We start from the raw sequence: 26,006 nt of genomic DNA, 5'->3' as shown, positions 1-26,006 counted from the left end.
CAATAACTTCCAGGTCATTTGAGCCATCAACTCAAAGTCAATGCAGAAATGTCTTCGTATACTGGTCGAATAAGACACACCACTTTTCATCGGATTTTAGTTGAACTTCTACTTAGAAGAAGCAGAAAAATCCAATATAAAGAGGTGTGTCTTATTTGTCCCATCTGGCTTTGCCAAACCACACTTAATTAAACAGCATTGTTTAACAGCCAGAAAGGTCTGCTGAAAGGCTAAACTTCAGGGTGAAGATGCACCATAAGTTTCAAGCTTGTTAACCTGTTTTAATTGAACAATCGCGGTATCTTCCTGCATAATCACCACCTACTGTTTACAGAGTCACCCACATGTTCATGTGATAATGGTGCGTTCCATCACAAGTCGGAAGTCGGAATTTCTCGAGTCGGTATGTCCGACTTCCAGTCTAAAAGCATTCCAGTGCATTTGCTGCTAACGTGTGTTTGAATGACAAGTCTGCGAACTTCACAAGCAACTACAGCAGCTGATTTAACAATTAAGGGCATTTTTTAAAAAAAGAAACAGGACGACAAGCCTCCTAACGCATACTCCCAAAGACTTCTATTGAGTATGATACACAGATCAACTGAATGATCGTTCAAATGACAGCTGCGAGGTTGTGTTAGCTGCACGTTTCACAAACAAAACACTTTTTGAAGTTAAAATTGACGAAGAGGTCAAAAGTCATGTTTAGTGTGCGTGTCCGATTGCAATGGAACGCACCATAAGTAACACGCAAACAAATGAACGTGTGTAAAAAAAATGACGTTTCATTTAAACAGGACTCTTATTTTGAAGTCGTGCTGGGTTTCCGCTACACGGCGCGCGAGGTTTGTTTTCGTAGCAGGGCTAAAGTAGAGTTAGCTAGCTAGCAGCTTAGTTGACTCATAGTCATACTGAGTTTATGTTGTGGTTTATCATTAACGTCGTTAACAAGAGTTTCATCACGACATGAAAGTCTACGTTCTCGTAAGCCGCCATGGTAAATCAGAGTTTCTCTTTGTGAACAAGTAGCAGTCAGTGTCCGTCAATCGTAATTTATGTGATTTCTAAACATTGTCAGCTCACTCCAACTGTGAATTGAACGTTAGCTAAAGATGCCCTCTCGACAATTCGTCCAAAGCAGCGTAACTATCACGTTATCTAAACTTCACGTAAGCTAATGTAGCCGCTAGCTACAAAACCTGTGGTCGGAAGTGGCAGTAAGGGTGGCCGTGCCCACCCATCATTCATCTTGAGGCTGACTAGCTTCGACAAATCTGAGCTCGTTATCTTAAGTCATAAAAAAAAAAAAGAAATGTTGTCTTTCTTCTCAGGTGTGCCACACAACAAACTTTAGGGTTTACACAAGTCAACTGGGATGGATTTGCCCTCCAAAAACATGTACGACACATTTAAAGATGACATCTGGAAAGGTAAGATAAACATTATAAGGTGCACAAATACTGATTTTGTAGGATTTTGTAATGGATTATTTTGTGTCCAGCTTCCTGAGCTCTAAATGGTTCTTCTACAAAGAAAACACAATGGTCTGTATGTTGGAAGTTGTGTACTTATTACTGATCTTCAAACCGTTTTTAATGTCCCAATTTAGAGCTGGGATCACTGGACCCTGACTGGTTTGAGACGCTGACAGCTCAAACTTTAAACAATGAGGGAAATGTCTCTGATCAAGATGAGCTGTGCGCTAACCAAGAGGGGAATTTTAAAGCACCTTTTGACAAAAGCGCAGCAGAGAGTCAGCTATTTTCAACCCCGAAAGTTTTCAGACACAGTCGAGTCGTTTCACCTGAAACTGAGGATGAACATTCGTTCACTGCTGAACATGGTAAAGTTTGATTAAAGTTTGACTGTTAAAGTGTTTATGCAGTCATCTAAGCTAATGAAAGTCTGTATGTTCATTGTTGTACATTTTTGTAACATTCTCGTGTCTGCATTGAAGTTGTGTCCAAAAAATAATGATTCTCTGTGGTACATCCTAGAAAAAGAAACATTGCCATGGACAGCAACACAAAGTCCATGTTTGTTTGGGATGTTAAAAGAAGGGTGAGTGCAACTCTGAAACTTTGCTATCTTTGCTGTTTCAAAGAGATTTTTTTTGTTTAATATTCAAAATTCATTTTTTGCATATTTGTTGTCATCAGTAGGAACGGTGTTTGTTGTTAGACATCTCAAAAAGCTTTTCAGTTAAAGCAACAAAAAAAACAACCCAGTTTTAATATAACCTTGATGGTAATAACTATGCTTTGAAAAAAGACTAATAAGTTCACAACTAAAATCCATTCCCATTCGTTAATTTGGGGCTATTTTCAGGGTAATTTTGTAGTTACTTGTGTTGTCCCAGCAGTTGACAGTTTTTGATTTCTGTCTTGTTCTTTTTTAGGTTCCAAGGTGCAAAACATGGAAGTATCCAGCATCAGAATGAGGACAGTTTTGGTGAGCTGCAAATGTATTTCTTGTGTTTTGAATTATATTTTGAAAAAAAAAAAAAAGTATCCTCACTGGTTTATTTGTTTGTTTGCTGTTGTTATCTGTACAGATCTGCTTCGTACCCCACAAAAATCCCCAGTAAGTATATTAAAGTCTAACAGTCAGAAAATGCCAGTATTGAATGTGGAGCAATGTTTGATATTTTATTTTTGAATGAAACAGGTCAGCTATGCTAAGCATATATCTGAAAGTCTCGGTGCACAGATTCATCCTGATATCTCGTGGACCAGTTCTCTGAATACCCCACCAGCAATACCATCCACCCTGATTTTAAGTAAGTGAATGACACAGTTGGTTGTTTGAGAAAAGGATATACGTGATTTGTTAAATAATTAGTGTGTCTTCTCAATTTTTATAGCTAAACCTGATGAGAGTCCCTGCCCACTGAGTGCGTCTGCAGACAAAAATGTTGTCGTGAGTACTCTGGGAAAAGGGTTTTGGATTTTTCTAAATAATATAGTAAATGCAACAGAATTGTAAGTAGTTGTCAAGTCTCACCCAAAGAGGAAGGATTCAGATCTTGTTCCCAGTTCACATTTTTTTCTGGTGTACGACAGAGGAAGTCTGCCATTACAGTAAACATAACATGAAACTCTTTTTCTGTCTTATCTTCCTTAGTTTGTTCGGAAGCTTTTTCCTTCTCTTTCAAATGCATCCAGAGTTGGAGCGGTGTCACCCAAAAATAGTGACATGCCAACTGTTCACAAAGGTACTGTGTTTTTTCTTTACAGTTTGCTAATATCCAAGATTTTACAGTAGCTCTGAGTCTGAATTACACAACTATACATTAAAACAGATGTACATTTTGTTGCTGAAGGTTTTGGGTTGATAATACAAAATACTGATGCTTGTCTGTAATCAACAGGTGTTGTGTCCCCTGTGGCTGGTCAGAATCCAGAGTCCCTCGGCTCACCCCAGAGTTCTTTGAATCAGAGTGAGGGAGTTTGGAGACCAAAGCTACCAGATGCTATTGAGGATGGAGACATTTGCAGCACCGTAGCAAGTGTTCTTGATGGAGCTGAAGATGTTCTCTCTATATTTTTCCCCAACAGTAGTTCAGCACTGAGAAAAGTGAAAACCGACAGAATCAAAAGAAAACAAATAATTCCCACAAAAGAACACAGTTGCAGCTCTGCGGACGTCTCAACAACAAACAACCCTGCATCCAATGAACAGAAAACAGCTGATCAGGACTCTGGCAGACTTCTCTCACCTCCACCTGTGAAAACAGGAGATATGGGAAACACCCAGTGGTCTCCATTGAGTTTATCTGATATTCCTCCTTGCACTGTGGATTCCTCTTGCCACGATAATGGTTCTGCTACACATGTGGAAAACAGTATTTCAACAGGACAACTGCGGGGAGACTTTGATTCTGGGCAACTAAGCAGGCCACATATGAAAATCACAGACTCTGGATTTACCAAGAAAAAGAGGACATTTGTTTATACTGTTAAGACTTCAAAACTGCAAGTTGAAGGAATAGAAAAACAGTCTCAGAAGATGGACTCGTCACCTGGGATTCCAGATTCTGGTAACATTTAATATGCATGCAAAGTGTAAAAATTCTATAATATCTAATGTGTTTACATGCCCCTTTGAATGCCTAATGAATGTATTTTTTTATTTTTTTTATCATCATGCTTTATTTCAGGTCAAAACGTGAATGTGAAGCAGTTGGTGAGGGCCCCAGGTGAAGCAGAGTGTTGCAGCATCAGCAAGAATGACATGCAAAAACAGGGAAATCTGACTGAAGAAAATCTACCTCCCTCTGTGCAAGCAAAAGTCCAGGATCTTGACATATCGCAGCTTTCCAGAGATTTTGCACAAGACTTCAGTCAAATGCCAGACCCGGTTACACTGAGTAAAGTGGCAGAGGATACTCCTCGAAATGACTTCTCTCCATCAGCTTGCCTGTCAGCCATGAAACGAGCTAATCAGAAAGCAGGGCAAGCAAATCTTGCCCATGACTGTGATGACGCCAGTAACAGAAGATCCGTTGCTACGACTAATCAAAATAACTCTATCAATGAAGGCACAATAAGTGACAGTGGATTCCAGTCTGCTGTTGCAGATATCATTCATGTGACTGCATCATCCTTTGTTGTTCCCAGCTCGGTGAACAATGGGCACAGTCAACAATGGACAGGCTTTAAAACTGATATCCAAAGGACTACTTTTACATCTACAAATAAAGGAAGCGGAAAAACACATGTGGATGATATTTTACAAGAAGCTGAAACTGATGCCGATATGCCCAGCACAATAGAGGGAAGGGAGACACTTGACCCTGGCAGAGAGAGTGAGTTGCACATGGAGAGTACATCAAATCGACTACCGAGCAGTCCAAAAGGAACTGTTGATAACACTAATTGCATTCCACTTAATGGTCAACTTCATGGCAGTCTGCCAAAGAAAACAACAGTTTCTCTGTCCTCCGTCCATACGTCAGGATTCAAAACAGCTTCAAATAAGGGCATACAAATCTCCTCAGCCAACCTGGAGAGAGCCAAGCATCTCTTTGAAGAAACGAAAGGGGAAAGGATTTTAAGTGATCAGCACATCAAATGTGCCTATGACACTGAACATGAACTTGGTATGAGTCATGGATCAGTCAAAGACGCAACCTTCAACTCAAACCAGCCTCTTTCTTCAAATGAAAAAAGTGTGGACAGCAGTTGCCAGTTAACAGCTTCACAGAAAGCTGATGTGACGGAGCTATGCACTCTCCTGGAAGAAGCCGATAGCCAGTTTGAGTTTACTCAATTCAAAACCGCAAAGCTAAAACTAGATAATGTCACCTCTCCCCAAAAAGTTGACAAGGAACTCGACCCTGATTTTCTCACGGGTATAGATTTTGATGACAGTTTCAATTCAGATCTTGAAAAGCACCTGAGAGTTACGGCAGTGCATGACAAAATGACAAAAGTTTCAGATGGCGAAACATCCACTGCCACAAGTAAATCCACAGGTTTGTCCTTGTCGAGTGAAATGAAAAAAGAAAATTCCTCGACTGAAGATGCATCTTCCTCTTCAAAGCAGATCTCTGAAGGCAGTAAGAGTGTTATGTCAGATGAAAACAAAAATCTTTACAGAGCTGGCCACACTGAAACAAGCAAGCTGGAGAACAATAATCCTTTGATGCTTGGTGTTGGATTTAAGACTGCAGGAGGAAATGTTTTGAGAGTATCAAAGAAGTGTCTGAGCAAAGCTAGAGCTTTGTTTGCAGATTTAGAGGAGAATCTTATGATAAATGAAAAATCCCCGGACAAACAAAGTAGTGAAACTGATGCTAAAACACAGCGCAAATGCAAAATGGACAAGCACACTGGTAATGTTTTGCCTCATAAACAAGATGGAGGAAAAATAACCTGTTCAGACACACAGGTCACTGGCATTAGAGATGAAGATGCTACAAAAAGTCTAAACAACAGCAAAGTGGACACAACCAAGTGTCAAAGTGGTTTCCAGATGGCCAATGGGAAAGGGATTTCTATTTCAGCAAAATCCATGCAAGAGGCAGATGCTTTCTTCAAAGACTGTGACATGATGGATACTAGCGCTGGCGTGTCAGTAAAACATAAAAAGAGCACAGAACCCTTGCCTGGAGTCAGTGTCAGTGTCAGTGTCAGTCATAAGAAAAACCTCCAGAAATTTAAGAATGTTCAAGGGATGAAAGCAAACATTTCTAAAGAACCAATCAATGAAGTTGAAGATGTGAATGCTGGGCCAACTGCACATCACACAGACGTTGTACGACATAAAGTGGAGACTCACAATTTTGGTTTGAAGAGTACACTGACTTTAACGAGCGCAGCTTCTTACCATGGAAACCCATCTTCGACTGCAAAGGCACTTTCATCTCTCTCTTATACAACATCAAAGAATATTGGCTCTTCTGTCATCAATGAATTGAGCGCCAGTGGTGGATTTTGTACAGCCCGTGGGGAGAAAGTATTGGTTTCAGCTGACGCACTGAAGAAAGCAGAGTGTCTTTTGAATGACATTGATACACTTCCGGACACAAACAAACAACGGAAACAAAAGGAAGATGCTTTAAGAACAGGTCATCTCGTCAATCAAATTCAGGGTTCACCCCCCAAAAATGGTGGATTTCAAACAGCCAGTGGCAAAGGATTCACTATTTCATCTGCAGCTCTCAAAAGAGCGGAAATGTTGTTGAGTGAATGTGGTGAAGTTGATGATAAAATAGGTGTAAAACCAACACATTCCAAGATGCCAGTTCCCGGTCCGACACCCAGGAATCGTGGATTTCTTGCAGCAAGTGGTAAACCAGTGGCATTTTCATCTGAGGCCCTCCAGAAAGCAAAAGCTCTCTTCAGTGACATCAATTCCAGTGCAGAGACCCCAGCTGTTTCACACACAAGGAACGGTGACAAGAAACAAGACAAGGATAAACATATGGAGAAAATACATTCTGGTTTCTCAACTGCAGGGGGAGCAGAAGTCCATGTTTCACAGAAAAATCTGTTGAAAGCAAAGAACCTCTTGAAAGAATTTGATTCTTCTATTTCAGCAACAGCAATGCAAGATTCAGATGTGTTCTTCAAGGATTGTAACTCTATGGATGTCAAAGAAAGCATGTCAGTGACTCATAGAAAAAGTATATTATCTCTGAGTGGAAGTGGCAGTGAGAAAAAAAACCTTTCCTTATTTAAACAAGATCAGGTGACGACAAATGAGGAGTCTGGAAGTGGACACACTGAGATTGAAAATGTGACAGTGGGACGAGTCGTAAACCATGAAAAGATGCTGCATAGTGAGATTCATGATGAGGGTTTTAAAACGATGCTGGAATCAACCAGTGCAGCAGCTTTAAATGGAAATCCACCTTTAATCTCAAAGCACTCTCCATTTTGCCAAAAATCAAAAAACATTAGTTGCTCTGCCAGCAATGAATTGAGCAACATTAGTGGATTCTGTACAGCCAGTGGTAAAAAGGTATCCATTTCGGATGATGCAATGACAAAGGCAAGGTCTGTGTTTAATGAAAATTCAACATTTGAGGACACAAACAAACCGGTGAAACAAAAAGTAGACACTTTGTCACAACCGAACGGAGGATTTCAGACAGCTAGCGGCAAAGGAGTTGCTGTTTCATCTGCGGCCCTAAAGAAAGCAAAAGCTCTGCTTAGTGAATGTGAAGGAGTTGAGGATAAAATTAGTGTACAACCAACATGCTCCAAGATGACAGTTCCTGGTCCACCACCTAGGAGTCATGGATTTCTTGCAGCCAGTGGTAAACCAGTTGCATTTTCATCTGAGGCCCTTGAGAAAGCAAAAGCGTTCTTCGGTGACATCAGTTCCAGTACAGAGATCCCAGATGTTTCACACTCAAGGAACAGTGATAAGAAACAAGACAAGGGTGAAGATAAGGAGAAAATACATTGTGGTTTCTCGACTGCAGGGGGAGCCAAAGTCCATGTTTCACCAGGAAATCTGTTGAAAGCAAAGAACCTTTTGAAAGAATTTGATGGTTCTATTTTAGCAACAGCAATGCAAGAAGCAGATGCTTTCTTTGCGGACTGTGACATTATGGACAGTAGAGATGGCATATCAGCCAGTGGGAAAAACGTATCTGTGTCGCATGACGCATTGACAAAAGCAAAGTCTCTTTTTAATGAAAATGCTACATTTGAGAAGACAAACAAATGGCTGAAACCAAAACTAGAAACTTTGCCATCACAGAATGGTGGATTTCAGACAGCCAGTGGCAAAGGAGTTGCTGTTTCATCTGCAGCTCTCAAGAAAGCAAAAACTCTGTTCAGTGAATGTGAAGGAGCTCAGGATAAAATTGATGTAAAACCAACACATTCCAAGACGCCAGTTCCTGGTCCACCACCCAGGAACCATGGATTTCTTGCAGCCAGCGGTAAGCCAGTGGCAATTTCATCTGAGGCCCTTGAGAAAGCAAAAGCGCTCTTTGGTGACATCAGTTCCAGTGCAGAGATCCCAAGTGTTTCACACACAAGGAATAGTGAACAGAAATATGCTCAAAATGATAAAGAAGAAAATCATTGTGGTTTCTCAACTGCAGGTGGAGCAAAAGTGCATGTTTCGCAGAAAAATCTGTTGAAAGCAAAGAACCTCTTGAAAGACCTTGCTGATGGGGAGTGTCACGATTCAAGTCCACGTGACACCCATAAATCAATCGTAAAAGATGTAAGAACTTCAAATGTCCCCACAGCCAGTGACAAAGACATTCCTGTGAAGGACAATGCCCCCCAGGAAGTAACATTTCAATCCTCTTTACAACAGTTTGATCGTGAAAATGAAACTTTTCAAAAATCACATGCTCTTGGTAACATTTTAATCAAAGCCAAGGCACCTTCAGATGCATTTAAGGTTAAAGAAGGAAAAATGACCAACCTCCATGACGGCCCTGGAGAGGAAATGGCAACTGTGTTGGACCGTGAAATGAATCAGACAAGCAGCAGTGAAGGATCTGAGGTCAAACGGACAGAAGAGTCTTCAGTTCTGTACTTTCACTCACTTAACCTCAGTGGCTGCACTGAAACCCAGCAGAGGTTTCTTGCCCAGGAAGCTCTGGACTGCACTAATGCTTTGTTAGAGGATGAAAATCTAGCAGAACAAAGACTCTCAATGACTTCAGTAAATGTGCCACTGCAAGATAACCCCAAATCCTTTGATAGATCTGTAGAGGAACAAAAAGGAAAAGGGAAAAGACTGGTAGAGGATCCAGATATGACCGGTTAGTGTCTATGTAATTATATTACATTTATGTACTATAATATTGTGTGTTTTTGTTCATGCTACACAGATTACCTCAATGTTTTCAGATCTTATTGAATCTGAATTGTTTCAAGAATAGAATTATTTCACCATGGCCACCGCTTGCCTAACTGTTTTAAATTTTCTAGGTCAGCCTCCCCTGAAGAGACGATTGCTCGAAGAATTTGACAGGACTGTTGATGGTCCAAGAGGTTCGACACTCAATCCACAAAAAAGCAGTCCAAATGGTAAATTACTGTAAGAAATTATCTAAATAAATCCTGTTTTGTCTTCTAAATTACATAACTGCTGATCTGTATTTATTTTCTTAATTAAGGTGTTATGAAAGACAGGAGAGTTTTCAAGTACAGTGTCTCTCTGCATCCAAACATCACAAGGCCACACAGGTAAGTCACCTGTGAATCGTTGGACATGTTTTCAAGCAGCTGGCCAAGTTAATCATCCCTCTGTCATGTCTGTTTACGTCTTACAGGAATGGAAAAAACTATGTGGAAACCAGATTGCAAAAGACAACACCAACACAACACTCAACTCCAGGAGACAGCAGATCAGCCCATTCCAAGATGTCCACGTTTGATCCACCATTCCTCAAGAATGTAAAGACGGAGAGCTGCAATCATGCAGTGCTCAAGGACAATATAAGAACACCTTCTGCATTCGTTCCTCCATTCAAAAAACAAAGAACTGTTGTCCAAGAGAGCTCTTCTAAACTACAGGAGGAGGATAAACAGCACCATCTCTTTGTAATGCCCTTTAAGAGCAACACTTATGTACCGCCCACTAAGAAAACACAAAGCTCTACAGGTGTAACTGATAATAAAAGCAACGAAGAACTTCAGATTGTGACCATGGCTGACACTACAAAAGATAACCTGATCAATAATCAAAGCCTGCCTGTTGGCTGTGAATCTGAGGAGTCTGCCCCAGAGGCCTCACTCTTGGAGGACAAACTGTCCAAAAGCCAAGGTGCGGTAAGCTTTTTGGATGAAGTCAGTATCACTGTAATACTCTGCACAACGTAGGTAAAATAATGGTGTGTTTATGGTCTACAGACATGTTTCAGAATCTTCATAACGTGGAGCTGGCACGAGATATACAAGACATGAGGCTGAGGAAGAAGAAGCGCCAGACCATTCGGCCTTTGCCAGGCAGTTTGTTTCTAACCAAAACCTCCGGAGTGTCGAGGATACCATTAAAGGCTGCAGTAGATGGGAAGCCCCCTGCAAGATACACCCAAAAACAGGCAAGGCCAGAACTGTTGTCAGTGTTTTTTTTTTGTATTTAGTTAAAACTGAAATCAGTGTCATGTAAACAGCTTTATTGACATGTTCATGTTCTTGTTTTTCCAGCTGTATAGCAGAGGACTTCATCAGCATGTGTGTGAGATCACCAGTGAGACTGCAGAATGTTTTCGCTTCAGTTTAAAGCAGTTTGTCAAACAGGAGGCATTTATAGACGGAGGTGGTGTTCAGCTTGCTGATGGAGGATGGCTGATCCCCAGTAATGATGGGACTGCAGGGAAAGAAGAGTTTTACAGGTATTGAGTTTAAATTGTGATTTGTTAAGTGAATCTCTCTATTATAACAGACCAGGTGTATCTTAGTGTGCAAATGCAGACTTCGGGCTCATTTTAATGATTGTCTTGTCTGTCCACAGAGCATTATGTGACACCCCCGGTGTGGATCCTAAACTCATCAGTGAGGAATGGGTGTACAATCACTACAGGTGGATTGTATGGAAGCAGGCCGCCATGGAGAGATCATTTCCAGAAACAATGGGCAGCCTCTGTCTCACCCCAGAGCAGGTTCTCCTACAGCTGAAGTACAGGTACAAAAGATTATAGCTTATTTTAGATCATTATGTTCCTGTAGTTGAAGTTGATTTTCCTAAAATTGTATTAACACATTGCCTACCTGGATTTTGTGTAGGATTTAATGGCTTCTTGTAACACAAAAATGACATTTTATAAGCATTAAATCAAAAGAAATCACCAAAAAAATACATATTTATATATTGTACTTTTATAAAAAAAAAGAAAAAATCACCTGCCTCTAAAACTCCCAGGAGAGTCAAAATGAGGAGGGAAGTTGTCAAATGTAACTAATTGTAACATGAGACTTTAAAACATTACCTGGGATGTGTACATTAGTGCCTGACTCACTTAGATTTAATCAGCAGTGGTGGATTTTAAACTGAAATTGAAGACAAGAACTCCCATGATCCCATGTTACTTATGTTTTCTGTTTTTTGTTTTGATTGAGAGACCCCTCTTGGCAGAAATAACAATTTGCGTTTTAATTTCATGTTAAAATATTTTAAGTAGTTTTATTTAAACACTTTCTAAGGCATTGATTATATTTTATGTGTATTAGATACGATGTAGAGGTGGACCACAGCCGCAGGCCGGCTCTGAGGAAGATCATGGAAAAGGACGACACAGCAGCCAAAACCCTGGTCCTCTGTGTTTGTGGGGTTGTCTCTGGGGGTCACTCCCCAAAAAGACAAAGTGGTGTTAAGACCCCAGGTGGCGACGCCAAGGCAGAAAACCCATCTGCGGTTGTTTGGCTGACAGATGGATGGTATGCCATTAAAGCCCAGATGGATGAACCTTTGACTGCCATGCTTCGAACAGGTCGACTGGCTGTCGGTGGGAAGCTGATCATCAGTGGGGCTCAGCTGGTGGGATCACAAGATGCTTGCTCCCCTCTGGAGGCACCTGATTCCCTCATGTTAAAGGTACTTTAACAGGGACGCTACAAGTTATGCTATCTTTCCACGACCAAATAACAAGTTGGGTTATTTATTGTTTGTGTTTAGATTTGCGCCAATAGCAGCAGACCCGCACGATGGGATGCCAGGCTGGGATTTCACAGAGATCCAAGGCCATTCTTGCTTCCTGTTTCCTCTTTGTACAGCAATGGAGGACCAGTGGGATGTGTGGACATTGTCATACTGAGAAGCTACCCCATACAGGTGCGTTCAGTCTTGCATTGATATATTTATACTGTTTCTCCTAGAAATTAATATTTATATTCATATGCTTGTCTCATTTTCCAGTGGATGGAGAGGAAACCAGATGGAGGTGTTGTGTTTCGTTCTGTTCGTGCAGAAGAGAAGGAGGCGAGACGATACAACAGCCACAAACAAAAAGCTATGGAGAGCCTGTTTGCTAAAGTTCAAGCTGAATTTGAAAAGGAGGAGAAAGGTAGGAATCATGTTTGCAGCATGATGAAAAAAAGTACAGGTTAAAATGAGATAAGTGTTAATAAATTGTCTTCTTCAGGTAATGAGAAACCTCAGCGCAGAAGACGGACAATGAGTCGTCAGGATATTGCAGGTCTCCAGGATGGGGAGGAGCTTTATGAAGCAGTGGGGCATGACCCAGCTTACCTGGAGGTGAAATTTACTTCACAGATTATTGTCTTCATTTCTCTTTATGAATAGAGTTCTAATCGCACACCTATTTTACTCTCATGTCCAAGGCTCATTTGAGCGAACAGCAGTTGCAGACTCTACATACGTACAGGCGTTCTCTGATGGAGAGGAAGCAAGCTGAGCTGCAGGATCGGTACCGACGAGTTTTAGAAAACGCAGAGGACCGCGAAGGTAGCTGTCCCAAGCGAGACGTTACACCTGTGTGGAGACTCTGCATTGCGGACTCCACGGATCAACTTGGCAGTGGTGTGTCTTTATTTTCATTAATTTCAGATGCACTACGGGTACTTTAATGTATGTACGATTGGGTATTCAAATGCTGATTCAACATTATGTTTTTGTTGTTTTAGTTTCCCAGTTGAATCTTTGGCGACCTCCCTCAGATCTTCAGTCTTTGCTGAAGGAAGGCTCTCGATACAAAGTGTATAACCTCACTGCTTCTGAAGGAAAGAAACCTGGTGGCAGCACATCTGTTCAGCTGACTGGGACAAAGAAAACACAGTTTCAGGACCTACAGGTTAGAGTTAGAAACGAACTATCTTCAACATGCTTAGTGTGCACATTCAACTGAAGATACAGTATTCAGAAAGATGATTAAATATTTTATAATACTTATGATTTGTGTTATCTTTCAGGCTTCTCAGGGATGGTTATCAACACATTTTCAACCAAGGTTCTCAACCCATTTTGTGGATCTTCAAAACACAGACTTCCAGCCGCTGTGTGGAGAGGTTGATCTCACAGGATATGTCATCAGTATCATAGATGGACAGGGTAGGTGATTTATTGTTTTTGCTCAACTGTTTCCTCCAGGACTATATTATTTACTAAATGGTTATTTATGTTCTTGCACACAGGTTTCTCTCCTGCGTTTTATTTGGCTGATGGGAACCTGAACTTTATTAAAGTGCGCTGTTTCAGCAGCTTGGCTCAGTCTGGCTTGGAAGATGTGTTAAAACCACGTGTCCTGTTGGCTCTGAGCAACCTGCAGCTGAGAGGTCAGTCCACATCTCCCACTCCCGTTGTGTTCGCTGGAGATCTGACCGTCTTCTCTACAAACCCCAAGGAAGTTCATCTACAGGAATCACTCAGCCAACTCAGAAGCCTGGTCCAGGTACAGTGCTGAAATCTGAAACTGAAAAGCTGCTGACAGGCTTAAAAAACAGTGTTTGCCAATCATTTTTTAGCAATAACTTTCATCATATGTTTTCAGGGTCAGGCGAACTTTTCTCAAACTGCTGAGGAGAAGCTTTCACATTTAATCAAATGTGGTGGGCTGAGCTCCATCTCCTCTCCAGCTCTGCAAACACGAACACCAGCTTCAGCTACTACAACGGACAGAGGACAAGACACAAAGCCGAGTGTGAGTAAATGTCTATGACTGTTGGATACATTTACTCATATAACCACTTCATGATGACTAAAAAACAAAAAAAATAATGTCCTTTTAAATAATGCAGGTCACGTCTCAGCAGCCAGTCAGAAGCTTGGGATCATTCACGCCTCTCAGCAGGAACCCTCCTGCACAGAACTGTTCAACAGAGAAAGATCCGAGCAGCCTGAAGAGGAGGAGAGCTCTGGACTATCTGTCTCGTATCCCGTCTCCACCGCCTCTCTCCCATCTGGGCTCTGTGGCTTCTCCATGTGTAAATAAGACATTCGTCCCCCCTCGAAGGTCTGGGACACCCAGCACTTTAAAAACTGTACAGACTCCAGCTCGCAAATCTGTTAATTCACCTGTGGAGGAGGAATGGGTGAATGACGAGGAGCTGGCAATGATTGACACTCAGGCGTTGCTTGTTGGTGATTTGATGTAGGTACATAAGACTGTGTGATGATGCTACAACTTTAAAAACAAACTGTACAAATGAGTGAATGCAAAGGCTAAAAGCTGCATCTGGCACATATTCTGTAGTTGTTTTTGTCATCTCACTGGACTCATTAAAGATGTAAAATCACTTCAACAGTTAAACCGCTTCTTACTGATCTACATTCTCCTCTGCAGCACACTGATTTGTCTGTAAAGCTCAGTAAGTAGAAGACAAATTTGGAATTGCATCCCTGCAGTTTAGCTCAATATAATCCATTATTGGTGTTGTAAGAAGCTGTTTTTCTGTGAATTCTAAAATATACATATTCTGGATAGGATAATACAATATTGAACAAACTGAGGCTTGTCATAGTTATGTTAAAACAAAAATGTTAAGTTCTTAAAATAGTAATTATGGGCTTCTTTTGAAAAGGGATTCTCCATTTTGATGCTAACGTTGTCTACATGTGAAAAAAGGTTAATAATTAACACTTTATTATAACCATCATTCATAAGTCATTTGTAAAAAGTTATTACACCGTTAACAAATAAATGCTTATAAACCATTTAAGCAATTCTTTACTGAAGTTGAAGCTGATGCTTATAATACTTTGTAAATGGTGGTTAAATACTGTGGAGTTCATCTATAAACATTTGAATGGCCTTATAAAGTTTTACTTTTAAAATGACTTAAAGGTGCATGTGTAAGAATTGTCCCTCTGTCAAATTCATCAGCATATCACCACAGTAACCACTAACTGTTGCTAAGTGTAGCTGCACTTAGCTAGTTAGCTCAGTTAGGCGGGCACCTAGCCGTTCAGACTGGGAGCTCAGAGACCCGGGGAGTGTTGGTGTTCAGACGGCTAGCATGAGGGCCTTGGACCAGGACAGGCCGGGCTAGCTGGTTAGCATGCTAACTTCAGTTGAAATCTCTGCAACACAACACATAGGCATCACAATGTCAATACTGCTATTAATTAACATTCTGTAGATGATTGTAGTTAATTTTTTTCTGTTTTCAAATAAAATTCTTACATATTGCCCCTTTAATGGTTATAAAGCATTTCATTGTTAACAGTAAAGTAACTATTAACTCGGGATGCATGATGCACCAAGACTTTTATCTTAATAGAAACCCAATCAGTCATTTTGTGCCAACAGGAGATGAAGCGTTGCACTAACAGTCCGGATGGGGGCGCTCACGTACTCATCTGCTGCTTCCTCTGCGCTAACGAGGACACGAAGAAGAATGTCGTCACTTCCGTAAACACAAGACACTTGCAGTGTGGAGATTGTGAACCGCGTGTTTTATTTATTTTTTTGTTAATATTTCCATCATTTAGTTATGTGTGCTGATTGTTTACGGTGAGCATACATGAAGAGCGACATTTGCGCTGTGTACTTTGTGTTAAGGCGGTAAATTATTATCGTAAGAGTTGTTTTTACAATCTTCTGTAACGCTACAGTGAGTGAGGTGGCACTAGCTAACAGCTTGTTTCGGATTAAGCTTCAGTTTATGGTAGTTTCTGAACACAAACAATCATAAAACGTTTTTATAAATGTTTCATATACGTCTACTTATGTATCTACTGGCTGTAATTATAATGAATTGACGGCACCAAGACTAAAAATGAAAATAATAACACTAATTACTTATTCAAATTGAATAGTTTTTGATCGTCCAGTGTATTAACCGTGTTTTAATCTGTTTTAATGCAGATGTCTGATACTAAATCCTCTCATGGCATAGAAAACCCTTATGAGGATGTGTGTGAAACAACAGAAGATGGCTCTGCTGGTAGAGACACTACATCTGTGAGTGCAGACATAAATGTGAGGCGCCGTGTGTTGAAAGAGGTGGGACTCACCAGCTCCACCTTCATCGGTCCAGCATTTCCTCCACCAAAAAACACAGTCAAGTCTGACATTGAAGACTCACTGAGTGAGTTTTACAAAGAGCTTGAGAAGATCGATACACCCGATGCAGCTTTTCCTCAACCACCAATACCTCTCAAAATATCTACCAGCAAAGAAGAGATTTCTCAGGATGTAAGCAAGGAGAAAATTGTTCAATCTGTAGAAACAGATGGCTACCAGAAAAGCAGTGGGCAGAGACAGCCATCCTGGCCACACTGGTATCAAAATGAGCCATACTACCCCAGAAGACCAAGGCCAGGCATGGACCTGAACTCTGGTAGAGCTGCTCCTCCTCAGAATCAGTGGCATCATCCTCAAACACTGAACAGACCACCAAACCCAAGATTTCAAAGACCACCATTCCACCCCCTGACACCCCCACCTGCATTCCCAAATCCACAAAACCTACCATCACACGTGAATCACAACTGGAGTGGTTCGAGCATGACAAACCAGTATCAAGAGGAGTCGCATTTTCCAACATTTCCAAACTTCCCACCTCCGAATGTATGCAGTCGCCCCCCTCAGGGCTTTTATAGAGATTCTCCACACCACTTTGACAGGGACGAACGGGGCCGCACCTCAGATAGTGTCAATATTGGATGGTCGAGAGACAGAAAAGAAGAACGGTGTCAGTCGGGTGAAGATTATGACAGGCACCAGAGATATGACCCAGAAAATGAGGAGTGGGAGAATCACTGCCAACAACCTGATAACAATGATGTACACCGTTCTTCATTGGCGCTGATCTTGATGAGGGGGTTACCAGGATCTGGGAAATCAACACGGGCCAGGTACGTCTGTGTGATATTGAGTCTCATAAATAAGTGCAGGTCTGCAAGCAATTAATCAATTATTGAATCAGTTGGTGATAACTGTAATAGTTGAAAATGTAATATTCATCTTACATTTGTGTCCAATCTTTCGCACAGGGAGCTGCTCTCCACTGGTCCCAGTGGGATAATACTGAGCACAGATGACTACTTTGCTCACAGAGATGGCTACCGCTATGACGTAGGCCTTCTGGGAGCAGCACATGAATGGAACCAGAGCAGAGGTATTGCCTCCTTAATCTTAAGAAACCGAACAGTCCGTGCAGAGAGCACAACAGGCAGAACACATGGCAGCCAAATGTAATCTCGGGACCCATTGGCTATCATTTGATGATGATTTAGCTTTTTATTTCCTTTTTAAAATTTAATCTGCTTATATTACAATATCTGTTTAAAGAAATTAGCCAAAATGTGGCTTCTCACTTCTTAAGCTGCTAATTGGACTGTGGGCAATGAGCTTGAATATAACCAGATATCCGCTGGCTACACTGGAAGGCCAGAAATGTTGGCCATTGTCCCCTGAGGCTAAATTGTTGTCTGACCGTAGCCAATGGGTTTAGAGATTTATGATATCTTAAACGCTCACACGGCTCAACTGGTTTATAAAAGTGTCAAGAAAAAGTTTTCATGCATCATTGTGAAGGCATCTCTGTCACACTGCAATCAGGACAGTCCTCTCTGTGTTGTGTTCGCATTGAAGGTAATTTCAGATACATGAAGAGTAGTTACAGTGGAAAATGAATGCCATCCATACGCACAAAAACATAACATAACCCCCTTTCAGCTAACAGAGATAAAATATGAGATGACATATTAGATGTCAGTTTAGAATATCTGATTTGTTGAGGTGTTTGTTTCTTCTCATTTTATGTTTTCTTTATTATTTCAATCTTTTTTGTGTGTTATTCCTCGTCCAGCTAAAGATGCTATGCATGACGGCCGATCTCCAATTATTATTGATAATACAAACCTCCAAGCCTGGGAAATGAAGCCATATGTCAAATTGGTGGGTATTGGATTTTCCATATAATTGAGTGTTAAGTTATAGTGTACCAATCACACGGACTTCATAGATCCTAATAAAAATGTGTGACCTTTCAAACAGGCGTTGGAGAGAGGATACAAAGTGGACTTTTGTGAGCCTGACACCAGCTGGAAGTTTGATCCTTATGAGCTGGAGAAGTAGGATTTCTTAATTATCATTTTATGTTTACAAGCCAGTGCAGACTTCGAAAAGCGTATAGAAACTTGCGTTATGACACCATACTGTTTTCCCTCCAGGAGGAACAAGCACAGGGTGCCGCAGGAGAAGATCGCACAGATGATGGATCGTTTTTCGTTTCCCATATCCATCGACATCGTCATGAGTTCACAGGAGCCACTTCACGTGAACCAGAGACGTCGACCAGAGCAGCCGCAGATGAGGCGGAACAACGATTTTCATTAGACCTTTACAGAACTTTAACCAGCCAAAGTGATTTGCCTTGAAGAACATTTTTGTAATGGTGTAAATATTGTTAGTTGCTGTTTCTACTTGATTTTTAATATATTTTGTAAAGTGTAAATTTATACAATGAGAGAAGAAATGTATTTTTCTGAATAATTTTTCACGACTGTCGTGTGTGACATTTTTGCAAGGAAAGGAAAGCAGCACTATTTTTGCATTTAGTATTAAATTACTGATATTTCAAACTTGTCCTTGTGCAGTTTGTGTTCTGTACGATATGCAACATCAAGGAATAGATTCATAGTTAGTTTACGACTCTAGTTACGTCAACATGTTTCTTTTTAATACAAGGACTTGTTTTCTGCTGATGCCTGCAAGGCTGTGTTTCTCCCAGAAAGTACTCAATAGCTTCTATTGTGAATATCAATATAATTCACATGACTGAGCACAGCACTCAGGGGGGTATGTTATGTATTATACAGTATATGCAGTTATGTAAGGAGAGAGACTATAGTCTCATTATGAAGGGGGGGTTAATCTGTTAATCAGATATCAATGGAGTCAGAGAACATTTATATCATGATTTTATCAATTGGACTGTTTTGTAAGTTTTTAAAGGACAAGTACACAATTCTTTGTCTTTAAATCTTTGTCAGGTTATATATATATATATATATATATATATATATATATATATATGAACACTGAAACAGGTTTTACCTGCTGTGATGGTTCCTGTTTTTCCATTAAGACAGCTTCCTTGTGCGTTTTCATTTCAGAAGTATCAGTTTTTCATGGTCTAAAAAGTCTGTATCTTGGGGAGGTAATCACTTGATTTGTCTAATTCAGACAGCTGAAGCCTAAATTAAGCTACAGATAATCTTCTGAAAACATTTTTGCACAGAGGGAGGACTGTGGATTGGATTTTGTCCCCCATCGCTTACATTGGAATAGTATGAAGGAGAATGACTAAAGCCAGCAGGAGCTGTGTTTGTTCAGATGGGCCGACCCAATCACCAGAATAAACGTTAGCTAAGTATGTTAAAACTGAAGATTTCTTTACGTTGCAACTTGATGTTTAGCTCGAATTTTCTATTTCTCTCGTCAAAACGCTGTGCTTAATATGCTCTGCTTAGGTTTATGCACAAAAAACACCTGCCAATGGTGTCACAGTGTTACACTGATCTACAGGTGGCGCTAACAGCCAACATTTACAGCAATGAGTCAGCTTAGGTCACATTTGTGACACCTCAGTGATACACTCAGTGTATTTGGTGAGTAACACTGAATGTAAACATGACTTCTGTTTGTTTATGTGAAAAAACTCCACAGAGCCCCTTTAAATTATGGGTGTGTGATAAGTGTGAAAGTGAAGAGATGGTAAATATACTAGTTCAAAACATTCATAAACAGTCAAGTGGTAAAATAATATATACAGACCTTACCACAGAGAAAGCCCTGCTATGATAACAGTGGCAGTGGAGAGCTCTGTGTCTGAGAACATTCATTATTGTGTCTCGCAGGAAATCACATTTTGCCTTTGTATTCCCTGTGGTGTTCATTAAAGCGGCACACAGAGGGGCTGTTTTGTTGACATTCTGTTCTTCTCTTCCAGTCAGTGAAGTCCTGTAGAGAAACAGGAATTATTTTTCTCTGGACCTCAGACTTTTTTCACTCGACACCCTCCATTGGAGCTTGAAAATTTGATCCAGTGGGTTTCCACATGATAGATGTAGTTGGATGAAATGTTGATGTTGGAAATCATACCGTATGTTGCTCCCTGTGTATTTTGGGACATGGTAATATTTGTCTGTGGAGCTTCATGTGACAGATCTGGGTTAGCTTTGCTGCTCTCTGCTTCACATTATGCAAATGCCACTATTTCATGTTTAATAATAGCAACAATAAAAAAAGAACAATTTGGTGCACCAAGTATGTGTTGTAGAAATGATCTGTGGAGGCTTAAACCCCCAACAGGAAATGAGAGAAAATAACAGACAGATCTTACAGTAGTAGCTCTGCAGTAAACAGTCAATTTGGTGTATTTGGTGTCTGTTTTTTTTTTTTTTGCATTGATGCTGTCAATGGTTATGTATAGTTTGTATGTGTTGTTAAGCAAATATGCTTGTTAAGGCTAGTTTAACCTGTGATGGTGAGGATCTACGTGTGATCACCTCTGTATCTTTTGTTTTTTTAAGACTTCCCTGCTACATTATCTCATTCGGCAGTGTTTTAAACTAATGCTCTTCCAACCAGCCGACGTGGTATTTACTGCCAACACATTGTTTTGTATTATTTGTATTTCCATTCATTTATCTACCTCCCGTCGGACAGACTCAAAGCTCACACAGCTTTTAGCAGCACTTTCGTCTTGACAGCTGTGCAATTTTCAGCTGGCCTTTGTCCAATTGGTTTGAAAGCGTTGCACTGACCCAGAAACTGTGAGTTGCTGAGGAGAACACTTATCCCTCTACAGGCAATGAGCTGTCACTGTGATAACAATGGAAGTAAAGTTAGTGTTTGGTATAAAAACACTAAATTACATCTTGCATCTTGGCGTTTCAAGGCCGCCTGATGAATCTGACTGCAGTATCCATTGTACTTCTGTCCGCAGCTTCCTGTCTTTGCTCTGGGGGTTTATTAACACAGCACTGACCTTGATCTGAATCCAGTTCCGATGTGTAAGCAAAGGATGTAATGTAAAGCGCAGTCTTTTTCTGCAGTATGTATATGGTGAAGGTGAACCGAGATGTTGTTGCTTCAGAAATCTTGTTACAGCCTGAACAATGTCAGTTTTGTTGGGAAATAAAAAGACCTGCACAATTTGGGATCAAAGTAACTTAATCTGGAGCAGGTACAAGAAGGAAAATGCTGAACTGTTGGATTACTAATAAAGATGTGTAGGGGGAAAAAAGAGGCATTTTCAGTTTTGGCACCACAAACACAAATGATGGATGACAGGAAGATGATGTTAAACATGAGATGCAGAGTTGCCAACAACCTCAACGGCTACATAAGCAATAATATAATACCCAGTTTATAACTTTCTGACTTCGCATCACAGGTACACTTAGAAATATGAAGTCATCATGATTCCTACTTATTAATATTAAATGAGTCTTGCATAAAATGTCACGTGGGGGTTTTGTGTAATTAATTCATGTAAATGACTTGTTTTTGTAAACTGTTTTTAGTGTGCTTGACTACAGAAGAGTCTATGGTAAATTACAAAGAGAGACATGCAAGGAAGATAAAAGAAGACGACATGAAAGAAGTGTGACAACCATTTCATGGATTACCAAATTCATTTTTAATCTTGATCTTGATCAACAAGATGTAGAAGTGGCCCCAAATCTTTGACTTTTAGGAGATAAAAAGAGAAAGCTGTGTAGTCGGGTCTCCCTGAGATAACCTTGTGGAAGAGTGAAGGCAGTTTTAAAGGAGCTTAAAGTGGGTTTACCTTCCAACATGTAGATGGAAGAATTTTAACTCATTGTCAATTGTTTAACCTTAAGCTTATCTTGTTTTATTGCAATCTAATACACTGATGCTCACAGGCCAAAATGACCTTCAGCAATTATGTAAGTTAAAGAAAAGATGACTAGTTGTTCCGACACAGTGTCGACAAAAATTGTGTTGAGCGCTCTTGGAAAACGGGGAAAAAGAGTACTTCAAAAACAAGACAAGCCAGGCACTCCAAACAAAAAGACGTATCAGAACGAGGAAGGAAATATTAAAAAGTCTTTATTACAGTGGTTAAATCATTAAAAGGGCAATCATTAAAAAAGCCTACATGTTCAAGGTGAAGACCTTTTTTATTTTTATGCTTTCTTGTTTAGAGTGCCTGGATTGCCTCTGGTTTTTGAATTTATGTAAGCTGTTCCTGTAATTATAAACACTTCAGTCCCAATTTTCTTTTACAGTTACAGAGTTTGTAAATGACGTGGTTTATATCTGCTTCTATATAAAACAGTGGCCTTTACAAACATTTCAGAGGCTCCATCCTTCCAGAATATTTCATTTCCTTGAAAAACAAAATCAAGAGCACCACCACATTCTCAACAAGAAGCTCGGTGTGAGCTGCCTTCTTTAGCTTGAAAGTAAAAGCTTTGACCTTTTGAAATCCTCGTTAAAGCCAGCAGCTGTACATGAACGGGAGCACTGATCACTCTGACAGGGGGGGAAATGAACAGCTCGTTTGCATGGAAAAAGCTTGTAGTTAACACGGAGCTCCTGAAACAGAAGGTCAGTTAGCATCCTTCACACAGATTATCTGTGAGATGACCTCATCCAGGAAGTTATTAAGATTTCTATTTGAACTTTAATTCAAATGAAAAGAAGAAGGTCTGCCCGCTCCGATCCGTGCAGTATTCATTGCTTTCACTCAGTGACCCTCTTCAAGTGTTCCTTGAAATGATCTTCCTATTATTAGAAAGGATCAGATGTACTTTCTGTCATACCTGAGTTTTAGCTCCAGCTCAACAAGACTTAATCAGATGAGGTTTTCAACTATGATTAAAATACAAATATAGACTGTTATTTCATGTGATTTCAGTTCAGCTAAGTTGTATTTTTGCACTTCATATTGTTGGGATCCTTGCACATCACTGTATTTTTAAAGCTACAGCAAATCTCTCATATATATGCTCTCATATATCAACACTATTCCAACGGATTTCAGTCCCCAGAAAGTCAGAAAGTACACAGTACGGCTGCCAGCACTGCTATGCCAACTGTGGACTGTAACTTCTTTCAACAATGACACAATATCCTGCTGTTTTTCATCAACAGGATGTTAGAAACAGGAAAAGCCACGCTGTACGTTTATATCTGTGGAGGAGCTAATGTGCCCATTCTTCCTGCACTGGCATCGCAAAAATCCACGTCCCTGTTCTCAAAATTTTCTTTAAAATTCAAAGTATATTCTTTAAATCTTATTACAGTCTATCTCAGTGGTAAACACAGTACAACTGTATGATATATTACAGTATTTCATTGCAAACTCCAACCTTGCAGTCAGTTACTGGCAGCTGTGGTTGCCAGAATGTCAATGTAAAGAATACAGTAAAACACATGAGGCATTACAGTTGTTTGGCGTAGATTTTACAATCAACAACTGCTGAAGATAAGTCACAAAGGAAACAACAAATAAAGCTAATTGTACACTCAGGTACAGACTCATTTACGGTCTTTTGTGCACACATTTCGGTGATGCTAACATAAACATACAGAGAATAGAAATTGACCAAATCCACTGTAAACGTCAATCAACAAAATAATAATATGGTTCAGTTTTTGGCTGTCAGTGACATCTGTTCGTATGTCTTCCATCTTTACTCTGCTTTAGTTTCTTGACTCTCCCGGTTTTTCAGATTTCTTCAACCTGTGAGATTATCTCTGCCTCTGAGGAACATTTGTATCTCTATAAAAACACTAATCTTCTAATGTAATCTCAGGCTGGGGGGCTGGCGAGAGTCCTTGAAACGCAGACATTATGGAGGACGGAGCCTGACTCCTGTCTGGATTCATGATTGAGTAGATTAAACAGAGCGATGGAGCAGAAACTGACAGCAGCGATGTGGAGGTGGAGGTCTGCAAAGTGACTGCTGTTCATCGCTGCAACATGTTAAACCTCGCCTTGAGGGGACACGTGTGTTTCTAACATCTCACCCTCTTCAGTTGCCAGCAGTGTAAGAGTGTGTTTTGTAGTGTACTGTGTCATTGTAATGTTAGGCAGCCAGCAGCAGAATAACAGCATGTGTGCTTTGAATGATGATGATGTGAGGGAGATGTGATGAGCTCTTTGTGCTCCCTGAATGGCAGCGATGAGCCACAATTAAGTCACTGCCATTAACCATTGCAGAGGCAAAAAGGGCAGATGAAATCAGAGCTGACACCCACGTAGGAGGCAGAGGACGACAAAACTAGGCACGACAGCCTAATGTGTGCTAATTACCACCCTGACAAGCAACACTTCATGTTGGTGAACTCAAAGCTGTCCTCGGTTTGTTGCGTTTTTGTAGACACCTTTTCATTTATGCTTTTGCAAGTAGAAGTTCAGGATGAGCAGGAAACAGATTGAAACTGTAGCTCATTCTATCCTGTATACTTGGTACTAAAGGGATCAGGTGGTCACTCAAACAATGCATTACTTTGTTATCCAAACACATGGGTCATTGCTGACATGAATGGAGAAGGTCAACTTGACAACATGCAGGCTGTACTGTAAATGTACACATAGATGGTTGTCAGCCTGATTAGATGAGATTATTCTCTAGTTTCTTTAACTGCAAACAGACATTAAAAGCCACTTTGCCTGAACGGAGATGGAGAGTAAAATCAAAATTCTGATATTAATACAGCAGATTTGTCATTAATGATGTTTTTTGTTTTTACAACTAAAGGCATGAACATAAACCCCTTTTCTAGGCCTAATGTTCCCTGTACAAACTCATCCTTTTAAAGGGAACAGGAGGTGTTGTCTGTCGGCTCTACACGTTGTTTACTGTGGTTGTCACGTGAGGCTGCCAGCCAATGACAGGCGTGTTCTGCAACCGCACAGCGTGTCATCTTTTTACACACCGACGACCAATAAGCAGAGTCAAGTCAACCACGACAAGACAGGAAAGCTAGGAGTAAGAGCTTCAAAATAAAAGCACGCAATTGTGTTATTTTGAGTAAAAGGACAAGAAGTGAACAGCTGTGAAGAAACAAAACAGCAAATGATACAATACTACCGTATACTTTATTTATATAGCACCCTTAAAAACAGAGTTTACAAAGTGCTTTGACAAACAAGCAAAAGCAGGAAACTCAGGAAGACAGTATTACAGAATAAACTCTCAACAGTGAAGCCAAACACAATTTAAGACTTTTACTGGAGCACTATTTGTATGGGTGACTTTAAATTGAATATAGTAATATTTAAGCACGATATCTTTACTTTTACTCGAGTATGACCTTTGTGTAGGGTCAACATTATAAAACAGTCTGCTCAGTGTGTTCTTAATACTTTTTTTGCTTTTTAAATGTCCACGATTTACTGCTTTGAGTGAAAAAACACATCAGTTATTTATTTATTTAACTTTCAGTTAACTCTCGTGTTCTGACAGAGGGGAAGATATTGGGCGAATACAATATTCGAGTCTTTCACCAGTGAGGCTTTTTATTTTGAAACCCCTCACCGGAAGTGTGGCTGTACCCCCTCAGCACGCTGACAGGTGTGTGGGTCTCTCACCGAGCCGTGGCTCTGATCCCGTCCGGCGGGCAGGACGCTGCTGGGCTC

General features: G+C 40.4%; 3 protein-coding genes across 3 annotated transcripts; all 3 read left to right on the top strand.

The window, feature by feature from the left end:
- The first annotated feature begins 899 nt into the window (after positions 1-899).
- Positions 900-8,789, top strand: LOC141012022 (uncharacterized). The gene is made up of 12 exons (XM_073485406.1): positions 900-997; positions 1,332-1,430; positions 1,610-1,843; positions 1,998-2,061; positions 2,399-2,451; positions 2,555-2,583; positions 2,668-2,779; positions 2,864-2,919; positions 3,124-3,214; positions 3,371-4,039; positions 4,160-8,716; positions 8,785-8,789. Exons 2-12 carry the CDS (start codon positions 1,376-1,378, stop codon positions 8,787-8,789), a joined length of 5,925 nt encoding a protein of 1,974 aa, XP_073341507.1. The 5' UTR covers positions 900-997; positions 1,332-1,375.
- On the top strand, positions 8,725-14,686 carry LOC141015184 (breast cancer type 2 susceptibility protein-like). Its single transcript, XM_073489138.1, has 17 exons — positions 8,725-9,238; positions 9,408-9,506; positions 9,596-9,665; positions 9,752-10,245; positions 10,332-10,522; positions 10,629-10,816; positions 10,936-11,106; positions 11,652-12,015; positions 12,097-12,252; positions 12,337-12,484; positions 12,563-12,675; positions 12,762-12,960; positions 13,065-13,231; positions 13,350-13,488; positions 13,572-13,828; positions 13,928-14,077; positions 14,175-14,686. Exons 1-17 carry the CDS (start codon positions 8,887-8,889, stop codon positions 14,529-14,531), a joined length of 3,615 nt encoding a protein of 1,204 aa, XP_073345239.1. The 5' UTR covers positions 8,725-8,886; the 3' UTR covers positions 14,532-14,686.
- A 1,127-nt stretch (positions 14,687-15,813) lies between these two features.
- On the top strand, positions 15,814-18,966 carry n4bp2l2 (NEDD4 binding protein 2-like 2). Its single transcript, XM_073489149.1, has 6 exons — positions 15,814-15,889; positions 16,244-17,235; positions 17,374-17,498; positions 18,192-18,280; positions 18,380-18,456; positions 18,556-18,966. The coding sequence occupies exons 2-6, from the start codon at positions 16,244-16,246 to the stop codon at positions 18,719-18,721; spliced, it is 1,449 nt and encodes a 482-aa protein (XP_073345250.1). The 5' UTR covers positions 15,814-15,889; the 3' UTR covers positions 18,722-18,966.
- The last annotated feature ends 7,040 nt before the right edge of the window (positions 18,967-26,006 follow it).

This window comes from Pagrus major, chromosome 2, assembly GCF_040436345.1.
Source record: "Pagrus major chromosome 2, Pma_NU_1.0".
In the NCBI taxonomy this organism is placed as follows: Eukaryota; Metazoa; Chordata; class Actinopteri; order Spariformes; family Sparidae; genus Pagrus; species Pagrus major.
The sequence above is the reverse complement of the archived record's forward strand: the minus strand, read 5'-3'. Positions and strand labels throughout refer to the sequence as shown.